At 39.3% G+C, this 23,718-nt stretch overlaps 1 protein-coding gene across 2 annotated transcripts in view; it reads right to left on the bottom strand.

Moving 5' to 3' along the window:
* The window catches only part of ATP13A3 (ATPase 13A3), a 44,042-nt gene extending 21,059 nt beyond the window's left edge, over positions 1–22,983 (bottom strand). The window contains exons 1-5 of one of the 2 annotated variants that reach the window (XM_010716366.3): positions 22,892–22,983; positions 5,510–5,603; positions 3,496–3,669; positions 2,538–2,708; positions 2,148–2,218 (exon numbers count right to left, since the gene is read on the bottom strand). In XM_010716366.3, the coding sequence (XP_010714668.1) occupies positions 2,148–2,218; positions 2,538–2,708; positions 3,496–3,669; positions 5,510–5,560 (467 nt within the window). In that variant the 5' untranslated portion in view covers positions 5,561–5,603; positions 22,892–22,983. Of the gene's footprint in view, positions 1–2,147; positions 2,219–2,537; positions 2,709–3,495; positions 3,670–5,509; positions 5,604–22,811 lie in introns of both variants that reach the window. The other variant, XM_010716367.2, reaches the window with a different exon arrangement.
* Positions 22,984–23,718: the final 735 nt, after the last annotated feature.

Here is a 23,718-nt window from a genome sequence, read left to right as displayed (position 1 = left end):
CTTCCATTCTCTAGAACACGGGGAAAAAAGTTTAATACCCTCACTGTTGCAAAGGCTGAAACTATGCTTCTACCAGCTTCAGGTGAAATCATTATGAGAATGTAAAAATGCTAATAAATAAACTTCATCACAGGTTTACAAGTTTTCCCTAAATTTTATCAGGTTCAAAGATTTTAAAGCATGATTTTTAGATCAGTATATAATTCTCTTCTAGTAACTGTGCCTTTCTCCCTTCTCTCCCAGTTCTCCCCCTTCTCTCCCAGTTTTGCTCAGAAAAGAAACTCATTTTAGTTTTCAGTCCACAATGAGAGAAATTAGCCTCACTCCACTTAAGTGTTGCAGTGCTGAATTCCCAAGACATTAAGAAAATCCCAGTATGCACATACTTTATTACATGAACTACTCATTAACTCACTCAAAGTTTCATTTGACACTAGCTAAAACAAAACAGATATACAGGGTCAAAGGTGCATCCTCTTTGGCTACACAGCCAGGTCTGATTTAGTTTAAGAACAATTGCACTTGCATTTCCTGTGTTTAAACCAGGGTTCTTAATGCTACATTATTATAAGAACAATGATAACGAAACTCAAGCTCTCACAACTGAATTAATTGCCCAAGAAATCTTTATTTGCTTCCCTTCTGAACTGTGATTAGTGTTTATGTAATCAAACCATTCTGTCTTCTGGATACTTGCATTACTGCCTGTGCAGACTGACTTATCTTCATTATACAGTATTATACTTAGAACACAACTACAGCTGTATTGCTTACCTTGGGATCTTACTACAAAGCCCTCAGTCTAAAGTCCCATCTCTTTGCAAATTGATTCTCTACCATGTTACTATAGAAGAAACTGAACAGCAGCTTAAGAAATGCATCCCAGTGAAGGCAACCAGTATGAATGTTTAAGAATTCTTTTCAGGATGTTTATATTCTTAAGTTCAATTACTATTTCCCAGGTGATATCGAGAACTTCCCTACATGATCATAACTAATTCACTGTACAGAGTAACTACACCATACTCTTGCTCTTACTTGACTTTGCCCAAAAGTGACTCTGTACTTTGCTAGTCTCACATGAGGCTCTTTCCCCACTTCAGCACCCAGCTGTTAAGTAGTGGATTCTAGATCAGGTACAGTACCTGACTAAATAAGTGGTTGGTCAGGCTGAGTGATTCCTAACACATCACAGCAGTGAAAATTTGGCATATTAGCAAGAATGCGACTGAATAAATGCTCACAACTTCACAGGCATATCTGAGATTTTTCAGGGGATTATAACTTAGCCGAGCTACCACAAGAACATCAAAAGGCACAGTCAAACAGCAAATGCCAAATTTCGAGTCGTCGCTTTCATGCTGAGGCACGACACTTATTTCTAACCATGTGGAGTTGTACAAATTTTCCCTGTACCTGTACCATTGTAACTCAAGAGACTTAACATACAAAATGTTAAAAATTGAAGCTTTTAATTATTTACAAATGAAATGAGATATCTCCATCTTCCCAGAGGAGTTCCGAATTTCATAACTGCCTGTATGATGATCACTTCTTCTAACTGTTGTCACTGCTGATAACTTTCCATGTTATTCATATGTCTGCAGGATAGGTTTCACAGAAATTTTTAGTTATTTTTCCTCCAGTCACTGGTCATGATTTTTTTTTCTATATGTAATCCTTGTAACTTTTAATGAAACTTTGAATTATCACGTGGAAAAGTACGTTTCTCATTCACACTTCCTGTTTTAAAAAGTAGTCAAAAAATCAAAGCTTCTATCTTCAACCCTGACGCCACGGAACTGTGCTGCTGGGTAAGAGGAATTACAGCACATCACCTTCAGCACATAGCTTGTATGGTCCACTAAAAGGTGTTTTCCATAACTGCAAGAGACTTGATGTTACTAAGAGCCACTGCTTCCAGTTCAACTTGGCTAAATCAGCTGCACAAACCTAGGTGGATTAAACAAAAACTCTCTTTCCAGAAGTCACACTGTGTTAAAATCTCACTGTTCTCACAGTGGTTCAAAGGCTCATTGAGCTAAAACAGCTGGTCAGAATACGATATTATTTTTCACCATGCTTTCAGGTATGTGATAGTTACAAAAAATGCAGTTTTAAGTAAAATAAGAAAAAAATATTCCTACCGTACAACATCAAAACTTTGAGCTGAATCATTCCAGAAATACTTCACGCTGTGATGTGTGAAATAACGAATCTGCAAGGGCAACAGACCAGGTATTAAACTGGCACCACTCGGCACCTCTCTCCCCACTGACTTTGTTGTGAACAGCGACAGAAAATGAACTTAGCAAAGCTACTGAAAACTGAGTGGTTTTCTTTCAAAATAATATTTCAAACATCCCACAGTGCCCAGTAGTGAGCTACTGTGGAAGAGATGTTTTCTACCCGAGAAGTCTGTGAGGCTTTTAGACAAATGAAATAACTGATGCGTTACTGCACTGTGCGTGTTTGCACCAGACACTACTTGCAGATGCTCTGAAAGTCAGCAAGTGAAGCACTGCAGCTCTACTTACAGGCAAATATTTTTTCAAATAATTTTTATTCTCTTCTGCAGCAGATTCACAGAAATGGACAGCGTGGCCATTTGAAACCTTGTGTACAATAGGGTCAGGATTCTGTAAAGGACTGGCTCCCAAAGAAGGCATAACGCGAACCTTTGCACAAAACCATATCTTGAACTCATCCTTATGAAAAAAAGAAAAGAAGGAAGCTATTACAACATTTCAACAGCATTTTACTACAGTAGCTGTAGCAACGAGTCAACAGATAACAGTCTAAACATAATTATAGAAGATAACTTCAAATTAAAGTCAGATGCCTTAAGAATGCATTTAATTCCACAATTCTGAAATAATGTTTTCCACACTAAAAGAATTTGTTATTGTTTGTTTCTTAAGCAATGAAACCTGGCACTTGAATTGTGACACATTTAGTCCTTCAGAAAATACTACATTTGTTCTGTAGCAGGAAGAACAATGAGATTTCTATGTGTGCAGCTTCACCCACTCTGCTACTTAGAAGAATTGAAGATGTACCACAAAATCAGAACGGGATATCACAAACAACAATTGAAGAGTAAAAATATAATTTGATATCACACCCTTGGATCTACACTTTCACCTTAATTCAGCAAACATAAAATGATGAAGAGTCAAAAAACTGAAAACTGTGTATCAGGTTATAAGAACAAGGTGTCTGATCTGCAGCTTTCAGTGAAAATGTAGTTCATGTATTGAATTCTTAAAATCCAAAAGCAAAGACTCTGTTTTCACTATGTCCTCTGCAAACAGCTCTCACTCTTCCCATACAGGCAGCAAAGCTAAACACAGTACTAAGGAGCACAGAACTTCAGCACTACAAAACAAAATTGAGTCTACCAGACAAACAAGGATCTATAATTCAGCAAACAGCAAGGGAGATGAGAAACAACTCCTAACTTGCATAAGCACACCCTCCTGTCTACAGACTTACAGTTGTTCTCAGCAGAACCACTTCACAGTCTTTAAGCGTAGTCCTTTTGCACGTTGCTTTCACACGCCACTGAGGCATCCAGTAGAGGAGGAGGAGGAGGAAGCCACCAGAACAGATCACTCCTACAGTAACTAGCACCAGCTTCCAACGACATAATTCATAACCATAGATCTCCTGCGTGGAAACAGAGAAACAAACAACAACCAATGAGCCCCTTAATGCCTCTGGCTTGGAAAACTGACATTAATTTTTCATAAAATGCAATACTTTAATGGAAATACATCTGAAATCTATTTTCTTTCTTTTACTTTTCTGGAGGAGGAAAAGATTTTGTAAAAAATGATGCGGAAGTAACAAAAAGGACTGTCTAGCTCAGACAGAAATACAAAGATCAGTTAAAGCCTCACAAAGGCAGCACGTACATATTGTTCAAAGCATTTCATTACAGAACCTGTCTCCTTTGCTGGACTTGTCCATGAAGACTTAGGCTGTAACACAACCTGCCTTAAGTCTCATCACATCTATGATCAGCATACAGCACAAGCCAACCAAGCATTTAAGAGAAAAAGCAAGTATTTATTTTAGTCAGGTGTCAGTTTTACCAAATAAGCATTTGATAAGATTACACACACAGTTTCAAATTATTGGTGCTAACATATTTCATACTATTTTCTAAACAGCTGTATAAAAATACTTGTAAAATACTACTACTAAATAAAGGAACCTGATTATTTTGTCTGCCAATTAACAAGAAATGCTATTGTGAAAAATTAGAGACTACAAGGAGCACTCTCAAGATTTTGCACCTTGCACCAGCTGGAAAAATCTTCTCAGTAAAAACCCACGAAGTATCAAGTGTGCCTTAGTCAAAGGCATCGACCAACTTAACCTGATGAGAGCTGGGAACAGAACATAATTCAGTGGCTTACCAGATGCAGTGTTACATTCCTGAGTTTCACATTACATCATATTATATTTCCTGCTACAAAATGGCAGTGATGTTTCCCATTGAGTCCCACTGGCACTGTTCACATTAACACCAACTTTCTGCACAATTCTGGGGATTTTCATTAAGCAATACCACCTTTACTAAGAAAAGGTTTTTCAAGAGGTTTATTTTGTAGACTTCTCAGCTTACAAAAAACCAGACCAAACCCATTCTGTTATCCCTAAAACACTGGAGCCAATACTCCTCCTTAACAAGAAAAACAAAGAGGTGAAGAATAGAAGGAAATACTACTGCCTCTTTTGAAGAAAAAAAAAGAAAAAAAAAGTGATCCCCTTCAAAAAGGACTTTTAATGATGAGGCCATATGCAGTGAAGTTTGACTTTTTGTTTTAGGTGCATTTTGCCTACTCTTCATATCTAAGGTGGTCTAACGAAGAGCAGGTTTTCCTAGCAGTGTGCTTAAAGAAAGAACAAGGAATTCAACATGCAAAACTTCACCATTAAAGAAAAGTCCCAAGTATTTTCTGCAGTCTGTAAGGAAGACTTGAAAAGTAAGATCAGCTGACACTACTGTCAAATCTAGCTGCTGACTCTTCCCGGATGAACAGTAAGAGATATGTTTGCTTTAGTCAGAAGCAAAGTTTAAATGCTACCAAACACCCACAAAGATGCTCTCCTTGTTTTGGAAATGGAGTCTTAACTACATAAACATGAATATGAAGGAGTACGCAGAGCCAAATTTGTAATTAAACTGTTTTAACAGGGATTGGAGAAAAGAAAAATAACCTTGTTCCACTTCCATTTTCCTTCAAAATATTGTTGAATATCAGCTTTGCTATCTGATTGCTGACCTCAACCAAGCACCTCTGCAAAGGCTTTCAGCAAAAAACACTACCTATCCCAAGACATTTCATAATTACAGAGAGAATGATGAAGTACAACTATATAAAAATCTTGTTTTAAATTGAGACAGGGCACTTCCTGATGGAATATGCCCCATATATAGACCAAAATTACAAAAACACATTTCTTTCACAGTATAAAAACAGAATACACAATTAATTACCATCTCTTCCTCCTCTGCCTTATTGACAAATTTCTTTTCTTCCTTCTCCATGTTTAGTATGATATGGAACTTCTCAACGTGAGATATGGAAGACCTTTAAAACAAAATAATAAAAATTTGAAGCAACATAACTGATAAGTATTAGGTTGTCTAGAGACTTGTTTTTAACTTTAAGTGTATACACATGAAACACAATGACAACATATTAACATAGATCTTGAATTTGCACCACAGTAGTTTCCTGTAGTGATTTACCTTGATCTACCTTGGTTACCCTCTACATGCAGCAAACCATGTTTTTTGTACATTCTAAAAACTTTATGAGAGAAAGCACAATTTAAAACTGTAAAAAAGCTTAGAAGTAAGTAAAGATTACACACTCTTATCATTATATACTGTAATGGCTTCAATGCTTTCAGAAGCTAAGCTATCCTCCTGAAGGAAAGGCACTGTAGCCCTGGGATGTGCACTTCTCAACTAAGCAGAAAAATTCATGTGTAAAAAAAAAGAAAAAGCAAAAGCAGAAAAGAAGGGTAACATTAGAAAAATCAGTCTTCATGTACCCAGTCTAATGTTTCTAAATCGAGTCATGCTTAATGGTTAGTTAAGGCTTTTGTCTTCTTTACAATTCTTTTACTGCTACTCTGCAGCCTTACCTAGTGCAGGTGTCCCTACACACTGCAGGGGCACTGGAATTAGGGCACCTTCAAGGCCCTCTTAACCCAAGCCATTCTATCATTCTCTAACTTACATTAACACCTTTGCCTCTTACAGTAAATTCATTGTAATTACAAATCTTTGGGGTGCTCTAAGGACAGATTAGAAACATAAGTTACATGAGCACGGAAAAGCAAGAGAATGCCTAGATGTCTATGTGATAAATGTAATTCAATAGATTCCTATTCCAATAGGGAAGAACCACAGACATAAGGTTATCACCACTTACTACGAGGCTAGCCAGAACGTTCAGCATCACAAAGAAAATAAGAAATACCAAGTCCAAAAGCTAAATTTTGGAAATTAAAACTGCATCTAACTTTCATGTTAGCACCCCTGTACAAGTTAACTATATATAATTTATAATTCATGAGCCCCTATCTTTTTTCACAGGACCACTTACCACCAAAAAACACCAAATAGCTACTGCTTACCCGCCAATGCATGGATTAGATATCATTCTCTGTATTGTCATTAACCTTGTTTTCATTTACTGCACATACATCCATCTCTCTGAAGACTGCACTTATTACCATAGCATATAAGTAGTCCTAAGAATTCACTCTCATAGCATAGCTAATATAAAGGTTATTGAAACTGTTATTTTTCATACAAAAAGTGGTTCCAAAAAAACCCCAAAAAGTCACAGTAAAAGCCATCCACCTAACCTCACCTCAGCTACTTAAGGAAGACTAGGAGACAACTACTGAAAATACTTACATTTAGTAGCATTATGACAGAAGCACAACTGTTACTGAGTTCCTTGCTATCATTAAGTCCTCAGCACTTGTACAAATCACATCACCAGACTTCAAGTCAGCTCCTCTCAAATCCACCTCCTGGACTGAGACAGTTACATCCACCGACATCAACTTCAAAAGCCCTTTCCAATCCACTCCCCCAGTTTATCAGCGTATCCTTGCACAGCTTTTGCAAGCTGCTGTCACCTCTCTAGCTAAGCCAACAAGTGACACAGGAATCCAACAACCTTTTTTTTTTTTTTGCCGTTCAAATCCAGGCCTCCTCAGAAATCTATTCTCACTCCTGAGAAAGGTTCTAGTGGAAGAAATGCACACTCAGTGCTAAGGACTGCACAACACACAGCTCTGCCACAGATGAGAAATGCAGCATTTCAGGAATTCAGTGCTTGATCAAGCTTTTATTTTGTTCTGTATCAAAGGAAGCTTACTGGTTACCAGCAGTCCCCCTTGATTCAAACACCAGCTCACAACTGTTGTACTCTTAAGCTAAAAATTTTCTATTACGGTCCAATACTGAACTCAATCTTTCTCAGTGCAGATTTATCTGGAATTAAAGCTGTAAGATATGCACAACTGATACTTCCTTAATTGTTAGGTATGCAATGCAAGTTCTGAAACACGTTTTTTTTTTCTTAAAACTGACACTTTTATTCACTAAGCAGCTTTTAATCAGGGAAAAAACACCCAAGGAAATCAAATAATGAAGACTGTCCAAAGTTACAACAGCTCACAAAACCCTAACACTGCATTCAACAGCGAAGAAAATGTTGCACCTTTTCCTGAGGTACTACACTGATAACTATTAGTTGATCTCTGCTGACTGAGCAAGCAGAATGCCAGGCACTTTTACCAAAATGTTTATAAGCAATAAACATTTGTAGCAACAATGTAAAGATGGTAAAGGTGAATTTGTGGCACATGTATTGAGAAAAATGATGTTAAAAAACTACAGTAAGTTTCAATGAAGGTGTAAGGCCTACAAGCTTATCTGAAGTCACCTTTCCAATAGGTGGCATAATTAATAAAATTAATAAAATCAATAAAAATCAATCAGTTCAAATGTCACCCTTCAAGTTTGCTTTGTAAGGAAAGAAGTAGAAAGGTTTTCCCAGTGTTCTCCACACACTTGTCCTAGTCCATAATCCTTAAAAAACTAACTCAGCTCTAGCATATGTAACTGCTATCAGTTTATTCTTCCAGGTATTTTCCGTTTCAACTGGAAAATTCACAATAGCAAGAGAAAAAAACATCCAGGTCTATAAAGACTGCAGATACAAAAACAGAAGTCTGAGACCTCCTGCAGTTGCTGGGAAACTTAAAATAAGTTTTGGGGATAAAAATAAAACTTACTGACAACTCAAGTACAATGCATACACATATATGAAAACACTAACTTCTTACACACACATTTACAGTCTGTGATCATTCACCAATTTAAAAGTCACCAGTAACTGAGCTTAAAGACTTGCTTCTTACATATCCCCTATTGTACTGTTTTCAGAGATCTGTACGAAACCCCGAGACAAAGGAAAATTTCCCTTACCACCAGGCAGTCCAGCAGCCGTCCCCTGCACTTGCATTTGCCATCATGAGTTACGAGGCCGTTCTTAATAACTGCGACCCTATCTAGAAGGGAAGTCCTGACAAATGAACTATTTTGTCTAAAATCTAAAAAAAGTCTCCAAGGGCTTTTCAAACTGTTATCAAAAGATTAACATATCAAAGAAAATTTGGCACTGCTTGGATTGTGCTTTTTTTTTCCCTCTGCTGTGCACGAACAATTGCAATCCTGTAATTGGGCTCACAGACAGGCAGTACTTCCAGGCATCAGCCTGCCAGTACAGCTCATTCTATTCAAACCACAATTGCCTCACAAGGATCCTACAGGCAGTTTCAGGTCTGTGCATGAGCCCTGATACTATCTGCATAGCTGAAAGCATATGTGCTTCTGACCAAACAGTTCCTTGTATTTACAGCTGTCTTGAGTAAAGACAACAAAAGTCATTTCAAGCTGAAAAACAGAGATAAAGAATGCAGTTGGAAATACACACACGCTTCTCACCTTAAACATTTTGCAGTTTATCACAGTGCGTAACAAAGTGATTGCACATACCAAGCAAGAAGAGCTTTAGGAATCAAGCTCTAGAAAGCTGAATCAGGTAACCTGGTCACCACCTGAACGCTGCAGAAATCAGCAATGGTGCTGCACAACGATCAAGCAGCACTTGCCTTGGGAAGATGCCAAAGGGCAAACCCAGCCACCTAGCACAGCAGGCATGGAAAGCCACAGACACACATGAAAAAGGCCAAATGTAAGAAATGCACGTGCAGAGCTGAGTGCACATTATCTTCCTCATCTGCCTGCATAATCTGTCACTGAATAAGCCTAGAACCCACATTTCTACAAGATAAGAATTAGGACCAAAAAAAATCACCTGAACAACCGACTCATCTAGAAGAACACGATGATAAAGTTCAAACATGAATCATTTAAGTGAAACTTAACCTAGTGTCTTAATAAGCAACCCATCGAGTTTTCCTGAGGCCAAAAGGATCAATTATGGTATCGTTAGGGGCCACTGAAAGACTAAACATTCCTTTCCAGAACTTAGTAACAACAAATACATCCTCCATTAAGAGATCATTTTCAAGTCCATAGCTGTGAAGCAAGTTTCTACTTAGCTTTATGTCGGTACAGGTCTTTCAGATCTCTAACTTTAAAAAGTTCCTTGACCAGTCCCTAACTGTAGGCAGTACCTGTTGAGAGCAGGCATTCAACTGTACCCTGACTAGCTGTGACAGCACAGAAAAACCCTGTATTGTTCTGAAAATAGGAAGCCAAAGGCTCAGAAATTAAGAGTTTCTGCACTTTACGGACATTCTCCCAAATCCTTTATCAAGAGAAGGAATCACCCTACCAACGTGGCAGACCTTACAAAGGCAGTGTTCATTACCAGGCATTATCCTTGCTCCAGCAGCATGCCATTTGCACACATTTACAGTAGTTACCAAAACAGCTCTTTGGGCATTATGGCAAAGGCTTTCAGCATCCATCTGATGGACCTACAAGTGGTAGCAACTGCCTTACATACCCAAGACACCAGCTGATGCTCCATCTCTGCCATACTGGTAGCCATAAAATCAAAACTGAAGAGGTCCTCAAACTAGAATAGTAACAACAGGCCAGAAGAGGCAATTCTCTGAGAACACATTCAATTCCAAATACATCCAACTTCTTCGGAAAGATGAAAAAACCTGGACCGTGGCTGACCATTAGCAGTAGAGAACGGCAATAAGTTTTCCAAACCAGAAGAGAAGTGCATTCTTTCAGTCTTCCACTGAAGTCAGCAATTTCAAAATTTGAATCTTATAGTATGCTCATATGCATACCTCTTTTGCAGCTACTTGCAGTAAAAACAATCAAAATGTTCCTTCGAAGTTATTCCAGGAAGATTACGAACTTTCACAACAGTCCACAAAAATATTTCTTCACTGGAAAAAAAGCTGGTTCTCATCCCAAGGTCCCCTTTGCCATCCTGCTCCGAGACTGCCAGGTCTACACAGCACTTGGCAGCCCTCCCCACACAAGTTGCATTCAGCAAGTTGTTGTTTCCAATGTGTGCGTAATATTTAACCTGATGTCAGAATTGCTAGAAGTAGAGGAAAGAAGTTCTAGGTATAATTTAAAAGGCCATGCTCGAGAAAAAGCACACTTATAAATGGGTCCACAAAAATAGAAGGAAAAGTCTTATCAGCTATTACTGCTAGAGCTTGCAGCTCCTGCCTATGCCAATTGCCAGTGAGTTCCTCAAACAATATCCAAAAAGCTGAGTCTGAAACACTCAATTCAGTCAGTTCATTCAAAATGTGCTGTATGAATAAATAAATGGACAAGTACACCAGGTTAAAGGTAAGAAAACAAACAAAGAATTTAGGAGCACATTTCTCAAACTGCAACACATAGCATACTGCACACTAAAATAACTGAATAAAGAAAGCTTAAAGGGAACATCTCAAGCTCTCAAGGGCTAAACCCAAGCCTCAGCTCAGTGTCTTGGAGAATAGTCCCATACTTACTCTCCAGTCCTCTCCATTAAGTAAGAGGTACTATTTTAATGTATATGAAAATAATGTATTATTTCCTAAAATTTCTCCACTGGCTGCTTTTGGAAAGACTGACATAACCTGCAAGCCCTGAAAATGAATGAACAAAGGACAATTTTTTTTTTTTTGACAGACCTGGAATTACAAATGCTCAGAGTTGTTTCTAAAGGCTATAAAACTGCCCAGCTAAAATCCATATTATACCTCCTTGCCTCTAAACCCTAAGTTTCACCAGGATGCATCCATCCTTCACTCAAGGCATCTCCTCTAAGGAAAGTTTCCAGAGCTCCTTGCTACAGCTTCTCAGACTCTAAGGAACTTCTGAACACAGATGTACCCACAGTAGGCATTCTTGCATCTCTGATGTGCACCATGATTGTCCTACCAACAGTGACAACTTCCACTCGGTTTCCACCACATTCTGCTCCCAGAGGGATCCACATCTGAGCAGCAAGGCTAAAGGCTTCTCACACCAGCTGGCAAGAACAACAGCATGCACAAAATCCTGTCTTTGCCTGCCCCTGGAACATAAAGCCATGTCACTTGATACCATTTCAAAACTGAAACAGATCACACACTTTATACCTGTTATACAACTTGCTCAAAACCTGGGGATATGGCATTTTTATGACCATAAAAAACAAAGCTTACAACATTCTAAACTCAACATATACTATTACATCTTAATTTAAAGTAATACCAAAAGCTTTAGAAATAAATTTAACATTTATTGTAGATTTGGAACACAAATTATAGAAGCAAAAGATGCTCTTTTGAAAGGCACCTTCAACCCAAGGAATGCACCTCATATGAAAGGAAGCTCCTGCCATTTACAGATCTCTCATAGCTTGTGGTTGCACCTGTAAATATGGAATTAACCACATCATGTATAATAAATAATTGGGTAAAACATTAGCTCAAAGAACTATGGAATACCAAAAATCCTCCAGCTATATTTTGAAGTAAGACTATAATTCGTACCACAAACAAAGCTTAACACTTTAGTCAACTAACCCAGCTCTAACAATAAGAATGACATAATAGTTTCATGAATACATGGAAATTTTACAAGTACACGAGCTAAATTTTAACAAAGCCCTCCACTCAATACCTATTTTATCACTTCCCATCTTGGGTTTTCTGTTATAATACAAGCTTTTGTTTCTGTGTTTAGGCTTAAGGAAGACCATTGTATCCAACAATCACCAAACCAAAACTGTATTTACATTTGTAGAGTGTATTCTTTGTGAAGTATACTTTCTGCAGGCTGTAATAGCAATTGCAATGTTTACAGTAAAATACATGCTACATTAAGGAAAGATAATTCTACAAGTAACAATAAACTCAGTATAATAATACATCATAATAACAAAGTGCCACAGCCAATACCATACTGAAAACTTACTTTCTAACCAGTCTTCAAATCCTTCTGGTACTCATTTTCAGATCACATAAAAATTTCTACCACTGTAGCACATGCAGAAGTTGAAGAGTTTGTAAGAAGAATTAGGAAAACAGTCAGTCATATAAAGGACAATAAAGGACATATAAAGTCAAGCACTTCATTTCATCTTTGTGTAATCTCATCTTACTTCAAGCAGCAGCTACTCCCATTAACGAAAATTTCCATCTCATAAATCAAGCACCAAAAGTCAACATTCTCCAGAGCTTGCTCCCACTCACAGAGACATAGAAATATAATTTTTCCTTGTTTCCTTTTTAAATTTCAGGATCTCTTACCTGGTTGCCATATGGGAAAGAGGGTCTGTTTCACAGTTCAGAAATCCAATAGAGCACACACTTATTTTAGATACTTACTCTTTCCTTCCTACTTTGGAAGAATGCACTAGATGTTAAGATAGTAATTTAGAGATTTTGACAACAGGGACAAAAAAAAAGTTTTATTTGTTCTTGGAAAAGAAAGCTAAAACTGTTTAAAATGCCTTGGGTAAGGCATGGTGCCATTACACACAGCGTTAGCCTTCAATAGCTGGGCACTGAAGCTGCTTCCAAAAAGACACTCCACTTTCAACAGGCATGAACTTGCCAGTCCTCCTAATTGGTTGTACAGCCAAGACTAGTATGGCTAGATAACAGAGATGGCAATGATGCCCTACCCGAGCACCAGAAGAACCACAAGCTCCAGAGGAGAACTAGGAGCCCAAAGACCCCAGTCCAGCAACAATGGGTCCTTTCAAGGAAGCATTTCCCCTCAGGGGCTGTGCCAAGAGCCCAGCCTTTCCTGTGTGGCTGCCGCCTTATTGTGCCGCATGGAGTATCTGCTTCCTGGGATATATTTGCTTTTGTGGTATGGATCCTCAGTAAAAGGAGGCAATGACTTTTTTTCCGCTTCCTCTGAATTCTTGGAAAATATTTTCGAGGTTAACATCAGAGCATTTGAATAAAATTACAAGGAGATCACCAAATAAAACCAGATCTATTACAAGGGTTGAACTTGCTGCTAGAAGTTTAGACATTTAACCTTCGTTTCTTTCAAGGTGCATCTAGCTGGCATAGTCATGATGATGGTATATTTAGAGAACCAGCCATACTCATTATTATCAAGCAAACTGCTTTGGTGCCTTCATTTTCTCCCTCGTCATAACACAGCCCAGTACCACCTGTTGTTTTCTGCTGATCATTCTGAGCAAGACAGAGCCGTTGTTCTTCACACTTTTCTAAAGCCATGATGTAAAAGTTAGTACTTTTGAAGTACAGCTATGCAACTGCTAAATGCAATCTTCCAAATTAATAAAAAACAACAAATTATACTTACTTCTAAAATTATTTTAATATAAAAATATATCCATACAAGCATGCTATATTTCAGCACTTAAACCTGTATTATCTGACGTTTACTGAAATTACAATCCTTCTAAGAAAAGCCATAAATCGATACAAAGCATTGAGCTTGCACCACATTCACTTCAGCTGAAATGCTTCAGCAGAAAGAGCTCTTGTTGTATGCAACAGGAATACATCCATGACACCACTGAAAGTGTAAATATCATATAACAGTGCTACAAATTAAAGTTAAAAGGTGTATCAAAACATAATTCAAGATGTCAAGCAGAAAACTTGCTTGTCTTGTTTGAATTCTAATAACTAAAATAATAAATAACAAAAAACTGCAAACAAGTTTTGTTCAGAGGCTAAACTGCTGTGGATCAGTATTTTCTCACGCACACCAGTTTATATAACTTGACAGTTTAGCTCCTGAAAATGATTAATTTACTCTCAAAACTACCATATGAGGTAAGATGAGAAAACAAAGGGAGGCTACACTCTCTGTCCATGAGCTTAAGTTTGACAAAAGCAAGAAGAGAACAGGAGTTCAGGACTGTAACTTAGAACTTGAATCTCTGGCCAACATTTATCTAGCTACTGTGATGTCCCGGGCAATCAGAAGAGTCCTAATAACCCAGAGGAGCTTTAGCTATTTAGTGAACAGTCATCCCCTCAAACAAGAACTGCTATAATCAGTGAAATTAACTGAATTCACAAAAAGCTATTACAGTACATTTTGTAGCTGTCCTTAAATAGCACTGTCTAAATGATACTCGTGTACCTCTTAGGAACATTTGGAAATTTCTACAGCATTAGCAGTGGGAGACCTCTCCTGTAGAACAGAAACAGACTGCAAACATCTGACACTTGATCTCCCTTCAACTGCTGCAGTCTCTCAGCACTGATTCTGACACTCAGTGAAGATCCTCTTCCACTAAGCAATAACTTCTGGCCATGACTCCATATACATGTAACTTTCAAGCTGCATAACTATCCAAAAGTAGAAAGTCTCCTTAAACACAGTACAATACTGATGTCAGTATTTGAGTTACCTTTCTCAGATTTCTTTTCCTTCCCAATCTATAAACATTTTTTAAAAGTTACTAGAAGATACAATAGAATCAGTCTTCTGTGTAGTAAGGAGAACAGCTTATTTTCTTTATGATAACTTTTCAGGCTTGGTTTTAAGTACATTAAATGTACCACTCAGCACTCTTCCTTCCTTAAACACTGACCTTTCTGAGTGGAATATCACTGCTGCCTAGACAAATACTCAGAAGCAGCCCTGGCAGATTAACTCTGGTCCAGATGCTTTACTCCGATCTTCCCCATCAGCTTTCATTTTCCAGAAATGTTATATCAAAATAGAAGTCAGCTTTTTAAAGCACGGCAACGACTGCCACTATCCTCTGTAAACATTAAATACATAAACAGATTTCACTCTACGTGCTGTATTTAATCAGCACACAATAAGGCTTTCAAATTAAGAAATATAAACTTAGGTATCTAAAGCATAGATACAAAAGACCACACTTCAGGAATCTAGAATAGGTAAGAGGTGAGGACATGGAATGCTAAGATGATACGCCGTAAAAATACCGTCACACAAATTTACCAACCAGCTGCCAAGGTGTGGCTTGCTGTCCACAATATTGAACCATATCTAGGGAAAATGAGCTTTAAAAAGAGATGGCAACCATTCAGCAACAAGCCAACAGAAAGCTCTTTCACAGGCTATGCACCAACATATTCCCAGCCTGATACAGGCAGCTTCTCTTGACAGCTGTTGGCACACCAGCACAGTCACTGCCCAACTACCTAAGTCCTAGCATATCTGTGTTACAGCCAAGCGTTACTTGGCTTCAGCTGGACAGTGGACCACAGCACTTAAAACACCACTGCCTCCCACAGTTCTGTGCTGTATGGTAACAGGAAGCAGAAGAAACTGAGGCATTCTATATTTGTCTGTTGATGCAGGCAAAGCCAAACAAAGTTACTTAACACTGAAAGATGAGAAAAATACTACTGTGATCCCATTCTGCCAATGGAGTTATATAAGCGAATGACTTCCAGCAGAGGCAGCAGCCACTTAATGCATCAGATAATCACTACTGAAAGGAGCACATACCAAAAACTGGTAGCAAAAATGCTACTAGCATAGCAGGAATGGCTTGGGGCACCAAAATTCTTCATAATGCATGCACAGAATGCAATTATGCCAACAGTCCCACTGCTGACAACAGCTCTCTCTCAGGGGAAGCAATTAGCTGGATAGAAGAATGAGTGCAACGTCCAAACTCTCCCACAAAGGACAGGCAAATTTGTGGTGAAACATTACTATAGCAAAGACATTTCTACTGGAAAAGACATGGCCATAGGCAATCCATACTGCAAATGAAAAACAACATTTGTAGATAAAGTAACAAAACTCACCGAGGCAGGAGCCCGACTATGGCTTCAGACAAAGGAGACTGCACAACAGTGGTTTTCAAAGTGCTTCTGTTCACTCATAGACACTCCACCTGTCCCTGCTCCAGACTGGAGCCCTCTATCCACAGACTGACCTTGCCCAAGCACTAGTTAGCTCTCACTGCAGTACAATCATACGGGACAACCAACAGGGTGAAGCCATGCTTCACACATTCACTGCTGGACACCCAGACTTTAAAAGCCAAACTGGAGTCAAAACCATTACAGCCTTTTCACATCACAGACCTTCAATATTGCCAGTTCTGAGGCTCAATAGTTTGCCTCTGGCAATGAAACATGCCTACGATGCAGGAAAGTAATGTCAAAACCCTCTCTTGAAAGAGTACCCAACCTTTTTGTAGCCCTTGCCAAATGGACCAACTGAAGATAGTGTTAATCCAAGGAATGCACTCTGCGAGACTGCACATTTGACAGCCCTTTTATGTACCTGTTTGAATTACCAGCTGGCCTTAAAAGAACTTTTTGCAGGCTTGTCAGACCTGAATGACTGCTACAGGGACAGAAGTACCAGTTTTAGACAGCAGCCAAAGACTGCTCAATCCAAGGGAACAAACCTTTTGAATTTACTGGGCTTTTGATCAAGCCTTTAATGTTATTTGCCATTGCCACAAAGTTGTAAGGTTCCTCTGCTTTCTATTATACAAATAGTTTTTCTATTTGAGAAGCAGAGATCAGAAAAACCATCCTTCAGCTCGAAGAAAATATTAAAGCAATTCAAAATAGGACATAAGGAAATTCATCTGCACCTAAAATATTCACAGCTCAATAAATACTGTTTTGGGGTGAAGGAAAAGTCACATAGGTGATGCAATGTAACTGCAAGGTACTGTACAACCTCTCTTATTGGAAGCCAACCCTTATCTACATCACTGAACTTCCAGGTCCTGCTATCTACTGCTGCTTTAAACGTATCCTCCCAAAGATAAGCTCCTGCTATTGTTGATTCTAATCGCTGTGGCAGATCTAAAGGACAGAGTTGCAACAGTAATCATACTGTTCTTCACTGATTTGGAAGCACAGGATGACACCAAAATGTATAGAATCAAATTAATTTTTTTCACACATCCCAGTTACTGGAAGAATCAATCACTGAAAGAGAAGGAATACTCAGATCCTTTGTTTTGACAGACAATCTACTGCAGGCACTTGAAAGCAACTGTAAGAGTGCATGAAAATAATGATACATAAAACAGGTTGGCTACACTGTCAATTGGACTTTCCACTTTGGAACCTCTCTGTGCTCATTCAGGCTACCTGAACTGGTACATGTACAAAAGAACACGCCCTTCAATGATCTTCCAGCCAACAGTGGAACACAGTATTTCCAGACTAACTCAAGAAGCACAGTCCAGCCAACTGAGCTTCCGCAAGGTCTACACTCACTCAGTACACCCAGATGATGGAAAAAAAAGAATCTTGTGCATTTTCTCCTCCTCGTCCTGACACAAACTAAAACAAGTATCCACCAATTTGGGAGAAAAGGTACAGCAAAACAGAGCTTAGTCTTTTGCCCAAACTAAACCAACTGTACTTGCCTTTCACAACATACTAACTTTTTCTTAATGGCCACCAATAAAAAGACATCTTAAAATACTATTTTTGCTATAACAAAGTTGAAAGCACAACCAGTGCTTTCCTTAAGGAAATCTAATTCCATGTCAATCTGCCCGTAATCGTAATGGAAAACAGCATTTCCTTCTTACACATCTTAAATATTTTAAACCTCTGACATTCTCCTTAACCTCATCTCTTGCCAAAACAACTTGGATTTTCTTCCATGTTTATGTAGTTGTTTCCTCAATCTCCAATCATCTGCATTTCTCTTCTCTGAACAATTTCCTAATGGTCCAAATTCCTCGTCAATTTTGGCACTCAGATGCTGTCTGCACACTAAAACTATACCAACGGTAAACTTTACATCTCACAAACACTGCTCCAGTTTAAACATCCCAGCAAGATATTTGCCTTTTCTGAAAACAGCATGACAGTGACTCATGTTCAACTTGTGATCCAGTACACCCCCTGGTCCTTTTTCCAGCACCTAATCAGTCATTCCTCACTCCACATTTGCACAGCTATTAATTCCTGCCTAATGCAGTACTCCACATCTGCCTCCAGCATTTCAGTGTATTTTCAGGTCATTTTGAACTCTCATCGTGTCTTCCAATACTGCATTTAATAAGCACATTTAATCAGCCATTTGACCAGTGCTTTCATGAAAGGTTAGTACAACCAGGACAGAAATGGTCAGTATAATCTCATTTCAACACTGAATCATTAATTGCTGTTCTCTGACCAGGATCACCTGCCCAATTTTACGTTTCTCAAAGTCCACTTTCCTCCAGACTTTGTGTCCCTATACTTATGAGTCCATTAAAATGTAAAAAATCTCAGTTTAAAAAAAAGAGACAGCACCACTACTGCCTCACCATATCCACAAAGTCCTCTACTCTGAAATAAAACAGTATTAGACTTTTGATGCAATTAGCTCCCGCACACATCAGTTCATGCTGCTGTTATGCTGCCACTTATCTTCCAAGCACTTGAAAATACAATATTTGCCTGTTTATCTCAGTTTTTTCCATCCACTGGGATTGTCCACTGTCAGACATCAAGCTTATCTTCTTTAGCTCTCTTCCATCACAACTCTCTTAAGGGATGTCCTTTATCAGTTTTCTAGTACTTTGGTGTACTTCTAGTAACCTTTCAGCATTTTTTGAGCTTTTTAAAGCCATTCTGAGAATTTTACATTGAAGCTTACCAGGGCCAGCTGATGAGGAAACATTTCATGTCATTACACTCCAGTGCAAAATCACAGGTATTCACACAAGCCTTAAGATTAACCACCTGCACGGAGCTACATTAGAGGGGACAAGTAAATTAGGTAACAAGCATTTTAAATGGTCTGCATCTTCTGCAGATACATACTTTCTCCACTGAATCAAGAATGCATTTTTCAATCTTCCTTCTCCTATTGATGGACTTTCACAGGAACCTTGTTGCTTCTGTGCCCCCTTGCTAGTTGCTACTTCATTCGCATTTCGACCACGGATGCCCTGCCAACCTCACACACAAGGCTCCGCGCAGACGGTGCTGAACTTCCTTGCTTAAATCACAAAAGAGACAGTCTTCAAATTCTTGTGTGGACCACATTCATTAATATCAAGCAATAACTACAAACCACCTATCCTTTGCTACTTAAGGCTGCCTTTCAGCTACCAAACAGTGAAGTTTGCTGTGCTGTTTCACTGAGGAATAAGGGTGTCAGACATGAGGCTATAATACAGCTACAGTTTACTACAAACTGAGCTTTTGTTCTTTGCTTAGCAGATTACTTAAGAAAGGAAATAGCTTTTTTTAATGAATGAAAAACTATTTTTAGTATAGTATTGTATAACAGTGAAAGGGAAACACTTCAGTATTACCGTAACTTCAAATGTTCTCTAAAACATCCAATTAGGAAATTAGGATTCTTGAATTAGGATTTGTGTTGTATGGACTCCTCTACCATGCAAAACATAATCACACTGAAGCACTAATCAAACCACTGGGTTTCACTTCCACACTGAAAAGCACCAAACAGACTCAACAGCACTGTGCCTACTACATTCCATGCTGTGATAATCTCAAACAAAAGCACACTGAAGTACCTACTCAATTCTCCTATGCCAATCTTTAAGCAATCCAAAGGATGAGTCCACCCAAATCAACGATGAAGAAGTACTCATGCATTATGCCAATGCTGTTTGCTTAAAGAGGAAATGAAATCTGAAAGTCCTTTTTTCTGGTTCCCAAGACGTAAAAATTTTACAAAAATTACTTAAAGAACATTCTTCCGCTGTGTCTTACAGGAATGCAATCTCTTCCTTTCATGCCAACTATCACCAAGCTCTTAACAAACAGACATCTAATGAGGAACGTGTTCTCCCCAGTCACTGACGAAGCTACTAACCCAGAGCTAGAAGTCCCGGTTCCTACAAGAGATCCTAGACAAATCAAAATAATCCTCCGCTGGTATTCTTCAGAAATACGCTTAACAGTATCAGAACATGGAAAAAAGTTAATGATGAACATGCATGATGAACAGCTGGCCTTTCCGTGTCATTTCCCAGTTCTAGTACAAATTTCCTCTATGACATGGGCAACCACTGCAACATGGCTTTGACAATAAAAACTCATTTCCATAGAATGTCCGTGGAATAACTGGAATTTGGCTCCTTGTTGCTAAGAATATGGGTTGTATTGACTGCTCTGTACTCCACACAGAAGACAGCCATGATGCTATAACCTCAAGGCAAATGATAGAAATTAATCTTAGGGGCCCATGTCAATAGTTTTTTTGTTTGCTTTTGTTTTTTAAATGTTTCTTAAGGATTCCTCAGATTCATAAGGATTCATAGAAGAGTTCGCCTGATGCACTACGCCTGTCACATGCTGTGCTAGCAGAAGAAGACTGAATAACAGTTTCTCAATCTCACTCAGCTACTGTGATGTAACTTCCCTCCGTGCTACATGCCCTTCCTCCAACACTAGGCATTGCATGCAGCTGACCCAGCATAGTTTGTGCTCTTCCCTCCTCTCTCTTCAGCTAGGGATGAATTAGTGTGTGCCCCAGACATCAAACTCTCTTGAGGGGAAAAGATCAAACAAAAAAAAAGAACTACAGAAACAAACACATACTCTGGAGGACAGCTAACAAAAAGAAAGACAGGATGAGAGCACGAGCTCAAGAAGTTTGCAAGACACTATTCAAGAAACCAAACAAAACACCTAGAATAATACTACTTCCAGAAGGCACTGAGGAAGTGAAAGCTGCTGTCCAGCAGCTCCACTGGAGTCTGAGTCTGCAGAGTTGCTTGCAGTCCTTTCACTAAGCTTCTTTCTCCTCCTGGCATAGAGCTTTAACCAAAATCAACATCAACAGGATCTCAGAGCTTTGTGGGATCTTAAATGGAGAAGGTATAAATGGAAAGGTGAAGAAACATGGACAGCCAGAACCCTAGCAAGTGATTCTGAGATGGAGGAGCAAAAAAAGATCTAGAAAGAGATATGCACAGCTCACCATGCTAAAATCAGATGTGATACCCTATATGCACATGAAGTCGGACAGAGTTGCTCTAAAAGACTGAGACACTCAGTTACCATGGTAATAGTAGCACTGTAGGGATGCAAGCAATGTCAAAATCAAAAGGAGTAACTTGTAATAGCAATGCACAGAGTGCAATAAAAACACACTGTTTAACAGTTCAGCCTACAAACTGCTTTTTAAATCAACAGACACTAACCTAGACTGGAGATATATTGAAAAAGAGATATAAGTAGCAGCACATTACACACTAAATAGGTGGTTTTGATGACATGACTTCATTTGCAAGTTACCTGTGGCAATGCGAGTCTTCCTACTTTGTGTCTGGGCTGCACAATGCCCCAAGCTACAGAACACTTAAGCTGGCAGAGCACAGAGGCACAAAAGCTGTCAGGGCAAGAGTTCATTACTAGCCGCAGCACCAGCCTGAACAATAACTTGGGAGAAGGCCTTCAGTCTGCCCTCAGTTGTGTCACATTAGACACAGTCTTCTGAATCACTTATTTCACCGTATCTGAAATGTTTACCCATTTTCTGAAAGGTTTCAAAAGCTGAGTTCTTTCAATGACATCAGATTTCCCTAGCTGATCAAGGTTCTCACTCTGCAATGCCCCATGCTGCCAAAAGTCAAAGTTGTTCCTCACAGTTTTTCCTCAACAATGGTGTTCCACCAAGCCATCTTACCAATATGTTTCTCAGAAGTCAGGAGAGCTAGACTAGTAGCAATAAATCTTCAAAGCGATTTCACAGTTTCAAAGTTTACACAGTACATGTTCATCAAACACTGTAAAGTCTTATTTGTAGTTAACTAAAAGAAAAAGCAGTTTACAGAAACAGCATGTATGGGAACTGTTGATCACGGCCTGAACCTCTGATTGACCATGTGAGGCAAGCAATGACTCAGCCATGGGAGCACAGGTGAAGGGAATTCACCCGTGCTACCAGAAAGGGTGAAGCCTGGCTGCACCTCTCCTGGACTCCATTTAAGTGCTGACTGCCACTGAGGAAGGATTTCTTTCTGGAGATTGCTCCTTGTGGATTTCACTGTGAGCCTACGATACCGGTGAGCATTTCCATTTATTATGATTATCTTTCCACCATGATAATCTTACTAGGCCTAACCTCTGTATACCTATTGATTGTACACAGCAGTATCCTTACTGCCACACCACACACAAAGACAAAAATCTCCTCATTGTACATGCAATTAAAGGTCCATTGCAGTTGCCTATGACAGCAGTACATGCGGACACTAGGTTCAGCAGTCTTGTAACATGCACTGTATTAAAATAACACCAAAAAGGCTCTTTATCTACAGGTTTAAGAAGTTCAGTGTTCAGCTGTGGAAACGTAGTACCTTGTAACAGATTTATTTTAATGAAAAGCAGCAACTCCTCCAAATATGGTGAAAACCGATGGCAGAAAAATACAGCTAACCTGTCTGAAGAGCCAGTGTGTGGACAAATCTCATACAATGGCTGAGTCACCTGCAAACTGGGGGGGAAAAAAAAAAAGCAGTCAGAGGAATGAACAAGCCATGCAACATTTGATCTTAATTGCATTAGCAAAGAAAATACTACAGGGTTCTAGTGAGGGCACACAGCAAAGAAAACATTCTGAAGAATTCTAAATCCAGAACAAAATTCTAAACCACCACTCATGAAGAGAAAGCAGCCTCTTGAACTGCTCCAGGAGTGGAGCAGCCAACCACAACCAGGTACGTGGTGCTCACCCTGCCAGCTCTTCCAGAGCCAGAACAGCAGATATTAAAGTTCTGCCTCTTCATCTGAAGTATTTCAAAGAAATCCTACCATTGTAAAGAAGGGAGTTGTGCTTTCTATAGTTAACATTGCTTTGGAACTGCTCTAAGTTCTAAAGCAAAGAAATCCTCATTTCAGGTGCCAACATGACTGTGGAGGTAGCTGAAGCTGGAAGCGTTATGGCCGATTATGGAAAATACACAGCACAACAACGGGCCAATAAACCACACCAAACTTCACCGGGCAGGAGAACACAAAGCCAGCGTGTGCCTTTATACAGCAAAGCAAGCCCCTGGTATTTTCCGGAACCCGGCAATGCCGCCCGATCGATGCCTCCGCTTTAAGAATCGCCCCGTCAACGCTTCCAGCTCCGGCTCTCAACGCAGGCGGCAGTTTCCCAGAGCTCAGGCTCAAGGACGCATCGGCGGCTGTCAGGGGCCGCTGCCCGGGCCCAGCAGACAGAATCGCTCCGCTGACAGCAGCACGGCAGCGCCTCGGCCGCTC

Source organism: Meleagris gallopavo, chromosome 11 (assembly GCF_000146605.3).
Source record: "Meleagris gallopavo isolate NT-WF06-2002-E0010 breed Aviagen turkey brand Nicholas breeding stock chromosome 11, Turkey_5.1, whole genome shotgun sequence".
Lineage (NCBI taxonomy): Eukaryota > Metazoa > Chordata > Aves > Galliformes > Phasianidae > Meleagris > Meleagris gallopavo.
This window is presented reverse-complemented; position numbering and strand designations above follow the sequence as displayed.